The 19,260-nt window shown below is 33.3% G+C and overlaps 1 protein-coding gene across 2 annotated transcripts; it reads left to right on the top strand.

Annotated features, from left to right (window-relative positions):
* The first annotated feature begins 3,738 nt into the window (after positions 1–3,738).
* LOC116014771 (extensin-2-like) lies at positions 3,739–8,479 on the top strand. Of its 2 annotated transcripts, none has more exons than XM_031254722.1 (5): positions 3,739–4,598; positions 4,641–4,826; positions 4,869–5,509; positions 6,146–7,959; positions 8,086–8,479. In XM_031254722.1, exons 1-4 carry the CDS (start codon positions 3,754–3,756, stop codon positions 7,930–7,932), a joined length of 3,459 nt encoding a protein of 1,152 aa, XP_031110582.1. In that variant the 5' UTR covers positions 3,739–3,753; the 3' UTR covers positions 7,933–7,959; positions 8,086–8,479. The 2 variants fall into 2 exon arrangements, with proteins under 2 accessions (XP_031110582.1, XP_031110580.1); XM_031254720.1 differs by having other exon boundaries at positions 6,146–7,968; positions 8,086–8,469.
* Positions 8,480–19,260: the final 10,781 nt, after the last annotated feature.

Genomic DNA, 19,260 nt, shown 5'->3' with positions numbered 1-19,260 from the left:
TTAAGTATTTATAAAATTAAGAAATTGCAAGCTAGGTATTACGTAGCATATATGCTTACCCATGTTGTTTCATGCGTCTACTTGGTGGTATAAAGTTTATTTAATTATATTTAATTAAAGGAGCAGGTAATTAGCTGGTGCAAAAAATACAATGAAAAATTCAAAGTGGCCCAGATATGGTGTTTAAATACTGGGCTTGTCCAGCTGTTATTTAGAATTATTTGAATTTATATGTTAGAAATTGTCTTTGTATTGTTTTCTTAAAAAGAAAAAGACAATATTATAGTACTAGTTTGATTAATTGAATTGGTCCCAAATTGACAGCTCCACTCCAACGACCATAAGAACAAAATTTGCACTATAAATGGTTTGGGGATTCATTGCTTCTTCATCACCTCTCAACTCAGACAATACCAACTTTTATAGGTCTGTAGATAATTTTGCCATTCAAAGTTTTATATATATTTGNTATATATATATATATATATATATATATATATATATATATATATATATATATATATATTCTAGCTTGTATCCGTGAAAAATTAGCTGGTTTAGTAGGTGAAAATAAATTTTATAAAAATTGATAAATTTTTAGTTGACTAAATTAAATATGAGCTATATCATAGGTGTTACTTGCTTTTACCCTATGTTGCACATATATGAAAACGGAAATGGGAAACGGAAAAATGGGAAATAGCAATTCTAAAATTTTTAATATCCTTTCAAAAAAAACTTAATAATAAAATATGGAAGAAAATATGTAAATTATATATATATATATATATATATATATATATATATATATATATATATATATATATATAGTGGTATACTTGTAATTTGTAAATATTTTATATTAAAAATGAACTGGAAATTTTTTTTGGACTTTTTCTTAATTAGGATATAGCTCAAATTTTTTTTTGAAGACTTTTGATTTATTCATAAATGACATGAAAAAGTTTATGAATGAGTTTCGCAGACGAAAAATTTTCTTAAAAGGGAAAATTCTATCCCTAGCTATTTCTAATGAGTTTCCATGCAATACAATTTTTACTTTTTACCTAATATAAATATAATGTTATTTTCCAATTTAATTTTACCATTAATATTCATCTCTTTTTTTTTTTTTTTGAGTTCTACTGACTCTATTACAATATAGTATCTGTTCGTAGCTATTTTCTCAACTTACTGAAGCACAAAGAGTCAACAGATGCCTATTAATATTCATCTCTTAATTTGACATAGATTATTATTATCTATAAAGTTTATAAAATCAAAACTCTTTATATTTTTTAACCACTTAAGAAATTGGACGATATAAAAAAATTAAAATCCATGCTATTAAGAAAACAAAAATCAAATAAAAAAGAATCCAAACATGTCAATAGTTGAAAAAAGAATCCAAACTTGTGGTTCTATTACCAAGAAAAAAAAATTGTGTAGTTAATAACGTCATTTTTAATGTCATTTAAATATATTTGTTCACGAAGGACAGAAAATGTTTATGCCGCAATAATGTTAGGACCAACGGAGATGTTTTGAAAAAAGAAAAAAAGGACTAATTAAAATGAAATGACACATATAAATTTAGGACAAAAAAAGGGGAAAGGACTTAACACTTAAAACTTAATAGACCAAAATGCCCTTGTATTTAATATCATTTAAGCGATTTTGTTGATGGAGGACAAAAACGGTCATACCACAACGTAACAATACTAGGATCAAACGGGATGTTTTAAAGAAGAAAAAGACTAAAAATAGACTGACACATATAAATCTAATACCAAAATTTGAATTATCTCAAAATTAAACTATTCAAAAGAGCATCTCTACACGCACGTCTTTTTATAAAAAAAAAATTGTAATTAATTATATAAATAACTCTTGGATAGCATCATCTTGAGATGTAAAAAACTAATAAAATGAACAATTAGAATGCATTATCTGGATTTTCCCTCACAGCTGTACAAAAACAAGTTAAATGAATTTCAAGCTAAGTATATCTATTAAGGAACAAATTTCAAACTCCAATATTGTATTCTCTCTCTAATCCCTATGGCTATATAATATATAATAGTAAACGCATGTAATTTTTGTCATATTTTGGTTTGTGTAGCTTGACAAGGATGTGTATGTGAAAGGGCACCCATTTCTTTCCAGAATTACAACCCCACACAAGCTATTCAAGCAGCCTACCCAATTTCCAGTATTCTTCATTGCCAACTATATGTATGTACATTTAGTCATACTTTGTATTGAATTGCACCCATTCATACAAATCAAAAAAGCAAAAAAGTTGTTGCCTAGTTTCTTTCAAGCTATTAGAGTAGGAATCAAAATATTTAAATTTAAAAAAAAAAAAAAAGTGATTGAGCAATGCCATTTTACATACACTAGGGCCGAGTGTGTTTGGTTCATAGGGCTAGACACAAGGTATAGGAACGAAAGTCATGCATTATTTGATTCAGTCTTATTCCTCCTTGTTTCAGCACCTGCTCATTTCATTGCCTCCTTACAACATAGGATTAACGCTTTTAGATTTTTGTTTTGATTTTTTGTTCAAAGTATTTGTGCTTTGGATGTTATCATATTGGATCAATTATCTTGATTTTTTGTTTTTATTTTTAAAACCTTTATTTCAATTATAGGGTCATACATAATCAAACAACAATATGGGTAATCATTCAAATTCTAATATACTACCAAACATGCAAAATATATACTTTTACCAGAGAAGCCCAGAACTCATTCCAATTACCAAGTATTTGATTCGCTTTATGATTCTGATTCCCATGTTCGAACCAAACACATACACCATAAGTTATTTATACTGAATATTTGTACAATTTGCGTAATTTTTCTAATCGAATTAATGTCATATGGGGTCCTCCGAATATAGTGATTTTGTCACGTTCACTCCTAAACTTTCAATTTGACCCCTCGTGGTGCTTCGAATTTCAAATTGTTACCATCCGTGTGGTCTAAGTTAACCACTCATGGTCCTTCATCTTTAAAAATTTAACCATCTCTAATCCTCTGGGGAGGACCATGCATGGGTGGTTAAAATTTAATTTGATAGTTAAAAGATCCTGAGTGGTTAATTTGCACCACGGATGGTAACAATTTAAAAGTCGAAGGACCGTACCATGGGTGATAAATTTGAAAGTTTTGGACTAAACATGACAAAACCATTATACTCGAAGTAACCAAATGGTTTTAACTATTTTCTTATCAATTCGTGATAGAGTCAATCAGTGAACTAGTTCATGAATGTATAGCCACTAAATACAAATGGTTGTTATATTTGTCACTATTGGTCTGAATACCTTTTTTCTAAAACAAAAAATGTTGCATAATCTCACTAATTATGATTGGTAGGTTAATTAAGTATTTATAAAATTAAGAAATTGCAAGCTAGGTATTACGTAGCATATATGCTTACCCATGTTGTTTCATGCGTCTACTTGGTGGTATAAAGTTTATTTAATTATATTTAATTAAAGGAGCAGGTAATTAGCTGGTGCAAAAAATACAATGAAAAATTCAAAGTGGCCCAGATATGGTGTTTAAATACTGGGCTTGTCCAGCTGTTATTTAGAATTATTTGAATTTATATGTTAGAAATTGTCTTTGTATTGTTTTCTTAAAAAGAAAAAGACAATATTATAGTACTAGTTTGATTAATTGAATTGGTCCCAAATTGACAGCTCCACTCCAACGACCATAAGAACAAAATTTGCACTATAAATGGTTTGGGGATTCATTGCTTCTTCATCACCTCTCAACTCAGACAATACCAACTTTTATAGGTCTGTAGATAATTTTGCCATTCAAAGTTTTATATATATTTGGTCTCACTGGTACAGCCGGCATTGGTGGAGCCTTTTCCGGCCGGAGAAAATGGTTGGTCACGGCGGCGGCCCCAGAAGGGGTCGTCTTTTGCCACAAATATTAGTGGCATTGGTTGTGTTGACTGCTGCGAGTGTAGTCTCCGGCAATGATCATTATGTTTATGCTTCACCTCCTCCGCCTTACGAGTATAAATCTCCTCCCCCTCCGTCACCTTCACCGCCTCCGCCTTATGAGTATAAGTCTCCTCCTCCTCCGTCACCTTCACCGCCTCCGCCTTATGAGTATAAGTCTCCCCCGCCACCTTCTCCTTCTCCACCACCGCCGTATTACTACAAGTCTCCACCACCACCGTCGCCCTCACCTCCACCACCTTACGAGTATAAGTCTCCTCCGCCACCTTCTCCTTCACCTCCGCCACCTTATGAGTACAAGTCTCCCCCGCCACCTTCTCCTTCACCTCCGCCACCCTACGAGTACAAGTCTCCCCCGCCACCTTCTCCCTCTCCACCTCCACCCTACTACTACCATTCCCCACCACCACCAAAGAAGTCTCCTCCTCCACCATACTACTACCATTCTCCACCACCACCGGTGAAATCTCCCCCTCCTCCGTACTACTACAATTCTCCACCTCCTCCTAAGAAGTCTCCTCCTCCACCATACTACTACCATTCTCCACCACCACCGGTGAAATCTCCTCCTCCACCATACTACTACAATTCTCCACCTCCTCCCAAGAAATCTCCGCCATACTACTACAATTCTCCACCTCCTCCCAAGAAATCTCCGCCACCACCATACTACTACCATTCTCCACCACCACCAGTTAAATCTCCTCCTCCACCATACTACTACCACTCACCACCAGTTAAATCTCCTCCTCCACCATACTACTACCACTCTCCACCACCACCGGTGAAATCTCCTCCTCCTCCGTACTACTACAATTCTCCACCTCCTCCCAAGAAATCTCCGCCATACTACTACAATTCTCCACCTCCTCCCAAGAAATCTCCGCCACCACCATACTACTACCATTCTCCACCACCACCAGTTAAATCTCCTCCTCCACCATACTACTACCACTCTCCACCACCACCGGTGAAATCTCCTCCTCCTCCGTACTACTACAATTCTCCACCTCCTCCCAAGAAATCTCCGCCACCACCATACTACTACCATTCTCCACCACCACCAGTTAAATCTCCTCCTCCACCATACTACTACCACTCTCCACCACCACCGGTGAAATCTCCTCCTCCTCCGTACTACTACAATTCTCCACCACCACCAAAGAAGTCTCCACCACCACCATACTACTACCATTCTCCACCACCACCAGTTAAATCTCCTCCTCCACCGTACTACTACCACTCTCCACCACCACCAGTTAAATCCCCTCCCCCTCCATATTACTACAATTCTCCACCACCACCGAAGAAGTCTCCTCCTCCACCATACTACTACCACTCTCCACCACCACCAGTTAAATCTCCTCCTCCACCCTATTACTACACCTCCCCACCACCACCTACACATTACTATCCTCCCCATCACCACCTCATTGTAAAGGTTGTCGGAAAAGTTTACTGCTTCAGGTGTTATGATTGGGAAAAGCCAGAGAAATCCCACGACAAGAAACATCTCAAAGGTAAAAACAATTCATAATTTCTTCAACATTTCTTTGTTTCTTTCTCATCATGCATGTCCCTCAATTTAGCTTATGGTTTCAGGTTTTTACAAAAATACCCTCCACCAAATACATATGTATAGACATAATATTAAAAGAGAGAAAAGACAAAAAAACGTGGAAGATTAATTAGATTAAGTGTTACTCCGTAATATATTATTAGTATTTGTTTTAAACATATGAAATTTTTTTTTTTTTTTTTAGAGTTAAGATTCGACTGATTAAATTAAAGATTAATTATTGAGCTAATTATTGATGAAAACAAATTTTATAATATGTAGAAACGGTCTTCGCTGGCAAAGAAATAAACTTTACGATTTTCAAAGCTAATAATTAAACATAAGACTTGTGTTAGTTTGCTGTAAATGAACATAAAACGACCAGTACACTATTAGTTAATGTAACCACTAACCACATTAAAATAATGTTAAATTAATCGTATTGGATGGTGACATTCTGATGAGATGGCAGGAATATTCTTCTAAAATAATAATAAAATAATAAAATACCTAGAATTTGAGTATTTATAGTGATTTTTATTTTCCCTCATTTGGTTATATGGATTAATAATTTTTTTTTAAAATATATATGGAGCAGGTGCTGTTGTTGAGGTAACTTGCCAGGCTGGTGAGAAGAAAATTAAGGCATATGGAACAACCAAAATTAATGGCAAATTTAGTGTGACTGTTGAAGGTTTTGAGTATGGAAAATATGGAGCAAACGCATGCAAGGCCAAGCTTCATGCACCACCAAAGTACTCTAAGTGCAGCATCCCCACAAATCTTCATTGGGGTATTAAGGGTGCTAAGCTCAAAGTGAAGTCGAAGACCGACTATGAAGTTGTTCTTTATGCGAAACCGTTTGCTTATGCCCCGAAGACTCCTTATGAAGAGTGTGAGAAGCCGAAGCCTAAGCCAACTCCTGCGCCTTACTACTACAAGTCTCCCCCTCCACCATCTCCCACTTACGTTTACAAGTCTCCGCCACCGCCTCATTATTATTACAAGTCTCCACCCCCGCCAACACCAACTCATCCTCACCCACCTTACGTTTACAAGTCACCGCCACCACCATCACCTAAACCTGCACCGGTTTACTACTATAAGTCTCCGCCACCCCCATCACCTAAACCTGCACCAGTTTACTACTATAAGTCTCCACCGCCACCTTCACCCACACCGGCACCACACTATTACTATAAGTCTCCTCCTCCACCATCACCAAAGCCTCATCCTCCTTACTACTATAAGTCTCCACCACCACCTTCACCCACACCGGCACCACACTATTATTACAAATCTCCTCCACCACCATCACCAAAACCCCATCCTCCCTACTATTATAAATCTCCACCACCACCCTCACCATCTCCCCCACCACCTTACTATTACAAATCTCCACCACCACCATCCCCATCACCTCCACCACCTTACTACTACAAGTCCCCTCCTCCACCATCTCCATCACCGCCTCCTCCATACTATTACAAGTCTCCGCCACCACCATCCCCATCACCACCCCCACCTTACTACTACAAGTCTCCACCTCCACCATCCCCGTCACCTCCCCCACCTTACTACTACAAGTCACCACCTCCACCATCTCCATCACCTCCACCACCCTACTACTACAAGTCCCCACCTCCACCATCACCATCCCCTCCTCCACCCTACTACTACAAGTCTCCACCTCCACCATCTCCATCACCACCACCACCTTACTACTACAAGTCTCCACCTCCACCATCCCCATCACCTCCCCCACCTTACTACTACAAGTCCCCACCTCCACCATCACCATCCCCTCCTCCACCCTACTACTACAAATCTCCACCACCACCATCCCCATCACCTCCTCCACCATACTACTACAAGTCTCCACCTCCACCATCCCCATCACCTCCTCCTCCCTACTACTACAAGTCCCCACCACCACCATCCCCATCACCTCCTCCACCCTACTATTACAAGTCCCCACCACCACCATCTCCATCACCTCCACCACCTTACTACTACAAGTCCCCACCTCCACCGTCACCTTCTCCTCCACCACCCTACTACTACAAGTCTCCACCACCACCATCCCCATCACCTCCACCACCATACTACTACAACTCACCACCTCCACCTTCGCCGTCTCCTCCACCACCTTACTACTACAAGTCCCCTCCTCCACCTTCGCCGTCTCCTCCACCACCTTATTACTACAAATCTCCACCACCACCATCTCCATCTCCTCCTCCTCCCTACTATTACCACTCCCCTCCTCCACCATCACCATCTCCTCCCCCACCATACCACTACACTTCACCTCCACCACCGGTGAAGTCTCCTCCTCCACCTGTGTACATTTATGCTTCTCCACCACCACCAACACACTACTAGACAATCAAAGCTCATCCACTCTCCATGGTCAGTCATGTAAGTTACACAGTTATATATATATCCATTACTCTTATTACACTATATTACCATAATTCAGATTATCAACATTCCAATAGTTCTCTAATTACATTTGCATTCTTCTCAATTTTGCAGATTCCGGTTTAGTGGCAGCAATAAGTGAAGGCTTCAAGAGGCGAAGAATCAAAGAACAATCAGATGAGGCATTTAATTCATTCAATAATAAGGTCTTGAATATTGAACTCCAAAGCTCATTGCCCTACACATTGGACCAGTTGGCTTCTTCTTCTCTAGTGGCTTTCGTGCACGTTTTGTTTCTTGTGTCATCACGTGGGAGTGGATTGTTGAATTTCTTATTTAATAGCAAATCCAAATAATTAGCATAATTTATTCCTCTGCTGTATAGGGATGTGCTTGTTTGATTCAATTTGAATTTGTTATAATATATGGTCAGATATTTCTTTGTACTCTTTCGTGCTTTGTGCCATCAAATCTATACACTACAATAATTATACATAATGTGTTTCTATTTGCAATTTAATTTCTTTCTTTAAAATTTATTTTCATCCTACTTTCTTCCGACTTACCTTAACAATCAAAACGACTAATTAAGAGTGTATAATTAAACATTTTAACGCTCCATTATGAGTAAAGGGAAGTCACATTAAATGGTACAAAAAATTTAATAGTAAATGTTAACTAGTACAATGTTCATAACAAATCTTTATGAAAAGTATTCACACAAACCCCCACATAATTTTTTAAAGCAGAATTCATAATACTATATATATAAAAGTTACTTTTTTCCTTTTAAAAAAAAAACTCTATACATAAATAATTATTTTCAATCTCCAATTCCAATCGACAACATTTTGCTATTAAAACTTAACCTTGACTACTATGTAAAAATAAAGAAATAAAGTTACGCATCCGTTACTAACTATAGTTTTTGGCATAGTGTTAACGATTTGATCCTGACAATTAGTATCAGGGTACATGAATTATTGGGCATCATGCAATTGAGACATATATATAACATAATGTTTGCACATATTTTTCTAAATTGATTATTTTTTTTAAAAAAAATTATTTATTTTGAAAAACTCTCTCAATACTTACTACATGTTAATTTTTACTTTTGATGACAATACACAGAATAATCGATTGCTATAATAATTACATACCTTCTCAAAGTAAAAGTTAACTTTATTTTTCTCAAAAGTTGTTTTTTTTTAAAACTTTATACCATGTGAGGACACACTTTGTTGGAAAATGCTTAGCAAATATATGTATAATGTATTCTCTTCTTTGGACTTTGAATTGTTTTTTAGTCTACATACGCAACCTGCTTTTCTTCATGTACTTCCACTTGCCTTACGCAATTCAATTTCAATATAACTTTTTCTTATAAAAAATTAATTTAAGAAAAAAAGGTCAAAGATGATATGTTATTTTCAATCCATTCCACAATTACACTACCTAATTAATAAACGTTTTCAATTGTCGTGACTAATTAAGCAAAAGATACTAATCATACTTCATGCATCACCATTCAATTATTAGTCTACTGAACTTTACTTGAAAGTTCATAGGCAAAATATAATTAATTATATTTCAAATAAACTTCTCTCGTGTTACATGTACGTTTCTATCATTTCAATTAATTGATTAATTAGTGTTTTTAAGTGTTATGGTTAAAACACAAAATATGTACTCACATTTTCCGAAACTTTATTAAGGATAAAAATGCATGTGTACTACTTGTCATTAAAGGTGTGCACTGAGTAAATTTCGCCACCAATTTAGATTCATTGTTAATTGACTTAAACCAAGAAAGTTAAGGTTTGAACTCATGACCTTGTAGTTACAAGTTTGCACTAGTACATAGCAAAACATCAGCTACATTTGTGCAAGTATAGCGGATGTGGGTGACGCAGAAAGGCCTAGGCTTTCCGCGACAGTTAATTTGTTAGGGTGTCGCGAAAAGCATAAGATTTTTTTTAGAAATAATAATAATAAAGACTTTCCCTGACACCCTCTTTGGAGAGAGTGTCGCGGAAAGTTTTTTGTTTAAATAAAAAAAACGAAATTAAAGACTTTTCGCACACTTTCCCCCACTGAAGATAGCATATATTAATATAGTACTTTATAATCTTGCGAAACTTAAGAGAAGTGGAGATAGCATATTAATGTGACACGTACACAAGTAAATGAAGTAATTTTCCTATGAAATGTAACATAAAGCTAATTGAACGCATATATATATATATATATATATATATATATATATAATTCTAATGTTACATTACTTTAAAAACAATGTTAGACAACAAGAATTAAACATTTTTCAAATGTAAAATTTGTTGAGTTTATATTGATTTTCATACTTTTTTAACGTCTAATCACCTATTTAGAATAATAATAGAGTGTCATCACGCTAGATAGTGATCACTCATTTGAAATAGTAATAAAGTGTTATTATACAACATAGTAAATTGTTGTACGTGATTCTCATACATTAATTATTCTTAAACTTATCTTTAATTGCTGCAGGACTTAATTAAGTTTAGAAATTCTATTTCCATTAATTACCTTAATACAGTGATTTATATCGTGCAATGTTTGGTTGGATTATTTATTATTTTATGTGGCTGATTGAGATATATGGATAAATATTTAAATATTTTTTCCTGGACAGTACACATACTTATAACACACGACGGATCACGAGCATTGAAATTTTTGCATATCTCTGTGTACTAAAATCAAAATTATTATAAGTTGGATGTGACACTCACCTGTTATCTGAAATTCTTAAATTCCCCATTAATTGAGGATACATTCATACATATGGGGACTGCTGTCTGCCAGCCGCCGGGTTTCCGGTCAGTTTTGCCAGCAACATTCGACATTTCGTATATTATATATATATACTAGTTTTATACGCGCATTGCGTGTATGGGTTAATACCCAATGTTTATATTTAAATAAATATTTGAAAGTATATCAATGCAAGATTATATAGGAGAAGTTTATACATGGGTAATTGAATGTGGAATTTTTTTATTTAAATATCTAACTCAAAGTATATGAATCCAAGATAATATAGAAAATTCATTATAATTATTACTAAAATAAATGTTTGCAACCTTGTAAAATCGATAGTCTAAATATTTGGTCTAAAAATGATAGTCTAAATAAATACTACTTTTCATTTGAATTTTTCTAAGTGTTATTAATTCTGTTTTGAGTAACATTGTCATTGTCTTCATCTTTACTATTTGTTCTCTTACTTTTTGTTGGTAGTGTGTTATTTGCAATTCGGTTATTGTTGGTAGCATAGATGACAACGCCATGCAATGAGATTATGATATAGGAGCTATAGACTTTCCTTTAGGTGTTCTGCTTGGGGTTCATTTGGTTCAACCATTATTGCTGAATGAGTTATTGTGGATAAAGAAATCCCTAGTTTAAGAAAAAAAAGATTAAATAAATTAATAAATATTTGAAAATTTAAAATATTATATATTCCAAAGATATTAAAAGGTAGTTTCTCGCTTCAATTTGATGGGTAATGGGTTATTTGAGTACTTTCATTGTCAACAAATCCTCAAATAGTTAATATGATTGGTTTCAAACTATTCTTTTTTATTTTTTTCATGGTATTAAAGAAATACATATGTATCATTTTTTGGTATAACTACTAATTTATTTAATTCAATAAGAGTAAAATAGAGCGATTCCGCTTCAATTTGTTGGGTTATTTGAGTACTCTCTTTGTCAACCAATCCCCAAGTAGTTAATATAATTAGATTCAAATTATTTTAAAATTTATTTTTCATAGTATTAATAAAATACTTGGTAAATAAATATATAACATTATTTTGTACTATAACTTTGATATTTAATTACAAGATATTGTAAAAAAATAAGATAATGGACAATGTAATGAATATCAATTGATAAATTTGAATGTAAAGAATCTTTGCATGAGAGAAAATAAAGACAATATAACTAATGAAATTATTTCTCTTATTTAATTTAATTTTTTGATAATGAATAATTTTTTCAAATAAAGGTATTGTAGACACATAATTCTAAATTAAAGAAATACATATTTATCATTTTTTTTGTTGTAGCTACTAATTTATTTAATTTAATAAGAGTAAATAGAGTGATAAACTTAATTATGTCAAATTTGATTGAGATAAGGTTCGAACCTAAGATCTTTCTTATAGAAATTAATGGGTAAGTTAAAAGTTAACGGAATATTAACGGAGAAGAGAATATTTAACGGAAAACTTAACGGATAATCATAAAAGTAAGGTTAAATTAGGTAATCTCTATTAATAATATTAATTCGAATTATCTTAACCATCTATTTGATTAAATAATTCATCTGAACCATCTATTGACTGCCACTTTTTCTACCCATTTTAGGCCTAACTCAATTTTGGCTCTTATTAATATAGTAGATATATATATATATATATATATATATATATATATATATATATAGGGTCATAATCAGGTGTCGATTTGTTTTCAAACAACCAAGGTGGCGTTCATTCAATCAAATCTTTTAGCCAGCTTCAAAAGGCGAAACTCTCGTCGTAGTTTGGCGACCGGCCACCCTTTAACGTGCGGTCAGTGCGACCGCACCACTATGTATACAAATATACACTACTCAATGTTAGAAAATACACCACACAAATATGTATCATTAGGTACGCATCATAAAAAAACATACCACTAGGTATGCAAATATACACCACATAGTGTTAGCAAATGCATCATTAGGGGCAGGGGAGTTATGGTGCATTATTTTGGGTGTGTGGTGTATTTTTTGGTGTTTTTTTGTGTATTTTCATTGTGATGCGCTTTCTAACATTGAATGATGCGAACCGCACCGACCGCATGGGAAGGCGCAACTACATTTGAACAAATTTATACACACACACACACACACACACACACTAGTGTTTTATCCATGTTATTCATAGAAAGAAAATTATATAGTTACAAAAATAAATTACAATTTAGAAAAATGAAAATATATTAAAATGTATAATATAATAATATAGTTAAACTATCACCTCTTGAACTCACAACCTCTCATTTAGGAGTGCAACTTGGTGTCACTAGACCACAAAATCTTGGCAACTCATATATTTAATTACATAATAAAATATAAAAGATTAAAATATTCTTTATATACGCATTTGACTATTTATGAAATTTACATAATAAAATTTATTCTATTTAAAATATTAAAATTTTAATTATTTAAATAAATTGTAATTAGTTAGAATAAATTATATCTATAATATTTTTAAGAAATGTATATCAATAATATCTATACTCTCTATTTACATCACATTCTATGAGCATTAAATTATCATATTATTAATTAGATATTTGAAACATATTATAAGTAGTTTATTTTATGCTAAAAATATACCTTGACTTTACTAAGTTGTAAAAATTGCTAAATTTTATAAATATTAATTTAGAACTATATATATATATGTGTGTGTGTGGGTGTGTGTGTGTGTGTGTTTAAATGTGGCTACTACTTTCCGTGCAGTCGTGCCAGAATCGTTGGATGAGATCAGATCCAATAGATGGAAATTAATGCAAATGGTAAAAAAAAAATGCGGGGGTAATTTTGTAATGTTATCGATATTGTATGTTTCGGTGGTGCATTAAGTGCTGTTGAGTGGTGCACTTATGAATGCTCTGTGGTATACCACCAAGTGGTTGACATGTGGTGCATTTATGAGTGTTATGTGGTGCACTGATGAGGGTTCTGTGTTGCACCATCAAAATGGAAAAAACGTTGTGGGTTCAATAGATAATATTTTGACTACTGAGAAGCGGGATAAATAATATGTCGATCGCTTAGAAGCGAGATAGAAATATGTCAACCGCTGAGAAGCGAGATAAATAATATGTCGACCGCTGAGAAGCGAGATAAATAATATGTTGACCTCTAAGAAGCAAGATAAAAATATGTCGACCACTGAGAAGCGGGATAAATAATATATCAACCGTTTAAAAGCGGGATAGAAATATGCCGACCGCTAAGAAGCGGGTGATAGGTGCTAATTTATGTATATTTCTCCTCCTTTCACTAAGTCATTTTGTTTATAGATCATTCCAAATTCATGAGAATTAGTGCTTATTTGTGTTATTTTGCAAGGAGTTTGGATTTGTAAGCAAAGATGACTATTTTCATGCATTTTGGAGGAAATTAGAGTCAAAGGGAGCATTTTGGATGCATTTGGAGTCAATGGGAGTCAAGGAGAAGCTATGGAGATGGATGCAACACTTCCAAAGGAGCCTAAGAGTAGTATTTTCAATGGTTTTGATCATATGGACAAACCAAGGAAAAAGTGGAACAAGTGCCAAAAAGCTGAAATTCTCGCATAGATCGGTCACTATTCGGTATTTGGACGATATCCGGCCTAGAAATATTCAAATTGAGTGATTCTTAAACCATTGGAAAGAAGACTCAAAGGGCTACAACTCTTATGAAGACATTAAAGCTTAAAAAGGAAGCCAAATGGGTCAAAATCGTCCAAATTTACAGATTTCATCTAAATCTGTCTCTGTTCAGTATTTTGACCATATCTCAGTCTAGGAATGTCGAAATTAAGTTATTCTTGCGCCATTTGAAAGACAACTTGAAAGAATACAACTTTGTTGAAAACCACAAAGGCTAATAAAGTGGTTTTGAGGTGAAAATTAATCTAGAAGTCAAAGCAATTGCACAGAATTCTGCTTACAGCGAAAAATGCACTGTAAATCGGCAAAAAAGACACGGCCACCTACACAGGCCGTGTAGGTGGCCGTGTGACACCTGCTCTGTTTATATTTAAGCTTGTTTTGAGCATTTTCAACTTGGTTTTGACCCATGGTTGAACCCTAGGCACTCCCATTCACTTCTTTTCATATTTTTAGGTTAGATTAGGCTTAGATCTATGTTTTTAACACTTTTGGAGCTTGTAATCTTGGATTTGAAGCTTGGATTTCAAGATTCTACCACTCATTTTAATAGAGAAGCTTTATTTCCCTTATCTCTTTTCTTTTGTAAGATTTATGTTTATAATTGTACTTTTATGTTCTTTATGCTATTTAATCATGAATAGTTAGTTTATGAGCTTGAGTTAGGGTTGTATTATCTATTTTGATGACATTTTAAAATACACATGATATTGTCTATAAGTGCACACAGTCGCCAGACCGCACTAGGAATTAATTCCAAATTAGACCTTCATTGTCTTCAAACTAAATATTTACATGTGATATTTTCTTTGGAGAAGGATAAGCTTATATTATTTTGAAGAAAAAAATCAAATGTAGGCCCCTTGAGATATGAAACACAAACTAAAAATTCAGATGTGATATTAGTTGTCTTTGGTAGATATATCTATTCAATTGCGGATCCCAGCACTCTAGGCCTACGCAAACAGATAGCACGACGATGAATAAATATGGTAGAGTTTTCTAAACTTCAAACCTTGTTCAAAAGTAGACAAACATTTCCAAAACCATTAATTTCCCATGGATTTAAACTATTCCCAAAATCATCTTAAGAGACAATGTTGTCAACCTCAATCACTTATTATCAACTACGTAATTTCACCTTAACGGTTCAGGTACACCCACGTTCGCTCCGGGAGACACGGGAGCTGGCCCAAGGAGAATCATCACTTATGCGAATCGAACCTAGATTCTCCCGAAATTCTTTCCCACAAAGAGAACTCACTTGCCACTTGAGGTACCTCATTGGGTTAAGTAATTTCACCTTTATTACTTTCTCTGATTTACTTCTCCTTTTTTATTCTTAAGTTAATTAAAATATATAGCATAAAATTTCTTTCTTGTAAAATTCTGTGCCAACTAATACTTTTATTAGGGGAAACTCCAATCAAGTTGTTCAGAGTGTTAACTTAGTAAGCACAAGGTTACAAATTTGACTCCTAACCGAAGTGGTATATTGACTTTCTTGGTTTGAGTTGGTCAGTTATGAACCACCTAAGTTAGTTTGGTCAGTTATGGGCAGGGTTTACCTAGTACACACCTCCGAAATGTGTTGGGATTTAATTTCCCTTCTCACTCAAAAAAAAAAAGAATAATTTTTTATTTTTATATATTTTTCCACTCTCCAATGAAATGTGTTGGATGTAATACGTTTTTAGAATCACGTGAAATATTTTTATTGTGCTTATTTCAATCTTCCAGGTTTCCTTCCTATTATGTTAATTTCTTCAATTTTTTATTCTTCATTTCCTATTTTAAAGTTTAGAGTGATTTACAAATAAATGCATTTTTTTAACTTTTTTTATAGAAAATTAAAAAATTTGTCTGTTTAATAAAGACGATCAAATGCATCTCATGGAAACTAAAAGACACAACATAATGTCATCATCATTGGGCAGTGAGAGTCATACAAAAAACTTAAACAATTCGCTAAAGTAAATTAATTAATATTATATATATAAATTAATAAATGTGAACGTTACAATTCAAAGATTCCAAAACAATGCCATATGCCCATATGGTTAATAATAATAATAATAATAATAATAATCATGTCCCATTTCATTTGTCTTACTTACTATTCATTGGTCAAATCAGCTCTTTCTTCTTTGTTTATTTTCTTTAGTATTTTTTTTACTTATTTTAAAATTTGATTTTTTGTGTTTAATAGTAATTTTAGTGTAGTTTTTAAATATATAAATTTTGTATACTAATATTAAACTTAAAATTACAAAAATTTGGATTAAAAATAACTTCAGTCAAACAGCTTATTAACCTAACCAGACACATCAAATGGGACGGATGGAGTAATAATAATAATAATAATAATAATAATAATAATAATAATAATTAATAAAAAGACATAAACACATGATCGATAAGATGATTTGTTTGGGGATTGTTTGATTGTGAACAAGTGGAAATTGTTATTGAAGAAAGAGTAGTTGAAGACATGTGATGGGTTGGAGAAACCCTTCTTCCAAATTAGTATAACAATATCGATGGAGCAGGTGACAATCACCATCCAAAATATTTTATTTTTTTTTTAAAAATTGCCATTTTCTTCTCTATGTTAAGATGAAATCGTGATTTATAAATAAAGGAGACAGCTAAAATAATTATTGTTTAGAAAGGGAGAAGATGCTTTTTAAATTCTTAATTATGTAGCTATAATCTTTTTAATTCATATCTTCAAACTGTTACAAAATACACTTTTAACTTTAATTTATTAAATAAAATTATTATTTTTGTCCATTTGAGCAATAAAACAATAAACCTCTATTAGCAACAACGACAGCAATAATACATTGACATGTGGTTCTTATCCCCCAAAAATAATTGCTAATTAGACATGGAATATGAGGCAAATTGCAATACAGGTTTACATGCAGTTCCATTGTGAGGGGTAAAAATGGCAACTCTTTTCTTCTTTTTTTTTTTTTTTTTATAGTAATAGGCCTATTCCGGGGAATGCTATGTCATTCCAGACCTATTCCACGAACCAAATATGCAGTATGGAATAGCATTTATATTCTCTCCAAATCCATTCCGTGAACCAAACGTACTGTAAGGGTCATTCATACCCTGACTCGACTGATCATTTGGGAGGATGTCACACTGTCATTGTTGAGTTTCTAACTTTGATTTTTTTTTCAAATAGTATTTACTGAACCAATGAACTAAGTCCGTGGGTGCAAATGTCGTGGGGGCAAATGTGGTTTATATTTATTAGCCCCATTGGGTGTGGTTGTCCCAATGGTCCCAAACTACTTATAATCAAATACTTATACTACGTACTTATTTTTCAAATCTGATTTAGGTACATAAACACATAATTTCACAACACAATATGATACCAAAATTCATAACATAAGACACAATTACTAATTTGTTTCAATTACAAAATTCATACTCTTAAAGTACAAAATTTTATAACACAACATACAAAAATTAACAACATAAGATCGATACACATGTACCAGGGTCCACAGTAAACTGTGAACCCTGGTTGATTTTGGGTTGTTATCCCGTGGGCCCAGGTCTGGGTCCACCTTGCAAGGTGGACCTGGGTCTACATTCACATACAGTATACTCTACATTCACATACACTATACTCTACATTCACAATTTGTAAACTCCACATTCACACATTACAGGATTATATGTTTAGTAACTATATTACCACTGTTATGCATTCACACATTCAAAACTCTATATTCACAGGTCCTATACTCCATATTCACAACTTGAGAACTCCACATTTACACATTACAGGGCTACAAGTTGCTAGAACTTCTTAACTCTATTACAGATTCACACATGCATAACTCTACATTCACGATTTCTATACTCCATATTCACAATTTGAAACCTCCACATTCACACATTTCTGAGCAACTCTACATTCACACAATCATAAATCTACATTCACGATTTCTATACTCTACATTCACACTTTGAAACCTCTACATTCACACATTTTTGGACAACTCTATATTCAGCAATATGTTTACTAATTAAAGGAAAAAAGAAACAAAAAAAAAACAAAAAACAAAAACGACGTAGTTTTGGACACAGATCCACCTTGCAAGGTGGACCTGGGTCCACAGCATAATTTGCCGTTGATTTTGGGGTGGGGAAGGGGAGTGTTAGTTGGGAGCAATGGGCCAGACATGCACTTGTAACTCAGATTTTGTAACTATTGTTTTTGACTTCTTTACAATTAATTCTTTTAATTTCCCTTTTAATTTAATTATTTATAAATAAAAATTCTTCAACACTAATCTTTATCGATATTCGGTACATTAATAAGTGCATAGCAAATATTAACCTATGGTTTAGGCGAATAATTTTGGTTCTTTTTAAACAATCATTCAACTTTAAGTTAATGAATATTTTTAAATAACATCCAATAGTAGCTCTCTCAATTATTTAATGTGATTTTTTCTTTATAATGAAAAAATAACCTTTTTTGAAAAATAAAAAAATAACTTAATTATAATTACAAGTATTTTATTTAAATGATAAATGTTTAATAAATATAATTATTAATTATTGGTATTTTCATTTTTAGTCCCATGATTGACACAATAGAATTACTATGAAGAAACAGCTTTCGGACTCAACAAGGTTTCAAATTATAATTTGGGAAAATGACACTTTTTCCCCCTATGTTATATGCTTATAGCAATTTTTCTCCCTGTGTTATTAAAGTGGCTGTTTTCCCCCCTCAGTTATTTTAAAAGTGGTAGTTTTCTCCCTTGT

The sequence above is a fragment of the Ipomoea triloba genome, chromosome 4 (genome assembly GCF_003576645.1).
Source record: "Ipomoea triloba cultivar NCNSP0323 chromosome 4, ASM357664v1".
Taxonomy (NCBI): domain Eukaryota; kingdom Viridiplantae; phylum Streptophyta; class Magnoliopsida; order Solanales; family Convolvulaceae; genus Ipomoea; species Ipomoea triloba.
This window is presented reverse-complemented; position numbering and strand designations above follow the sequence as displayed.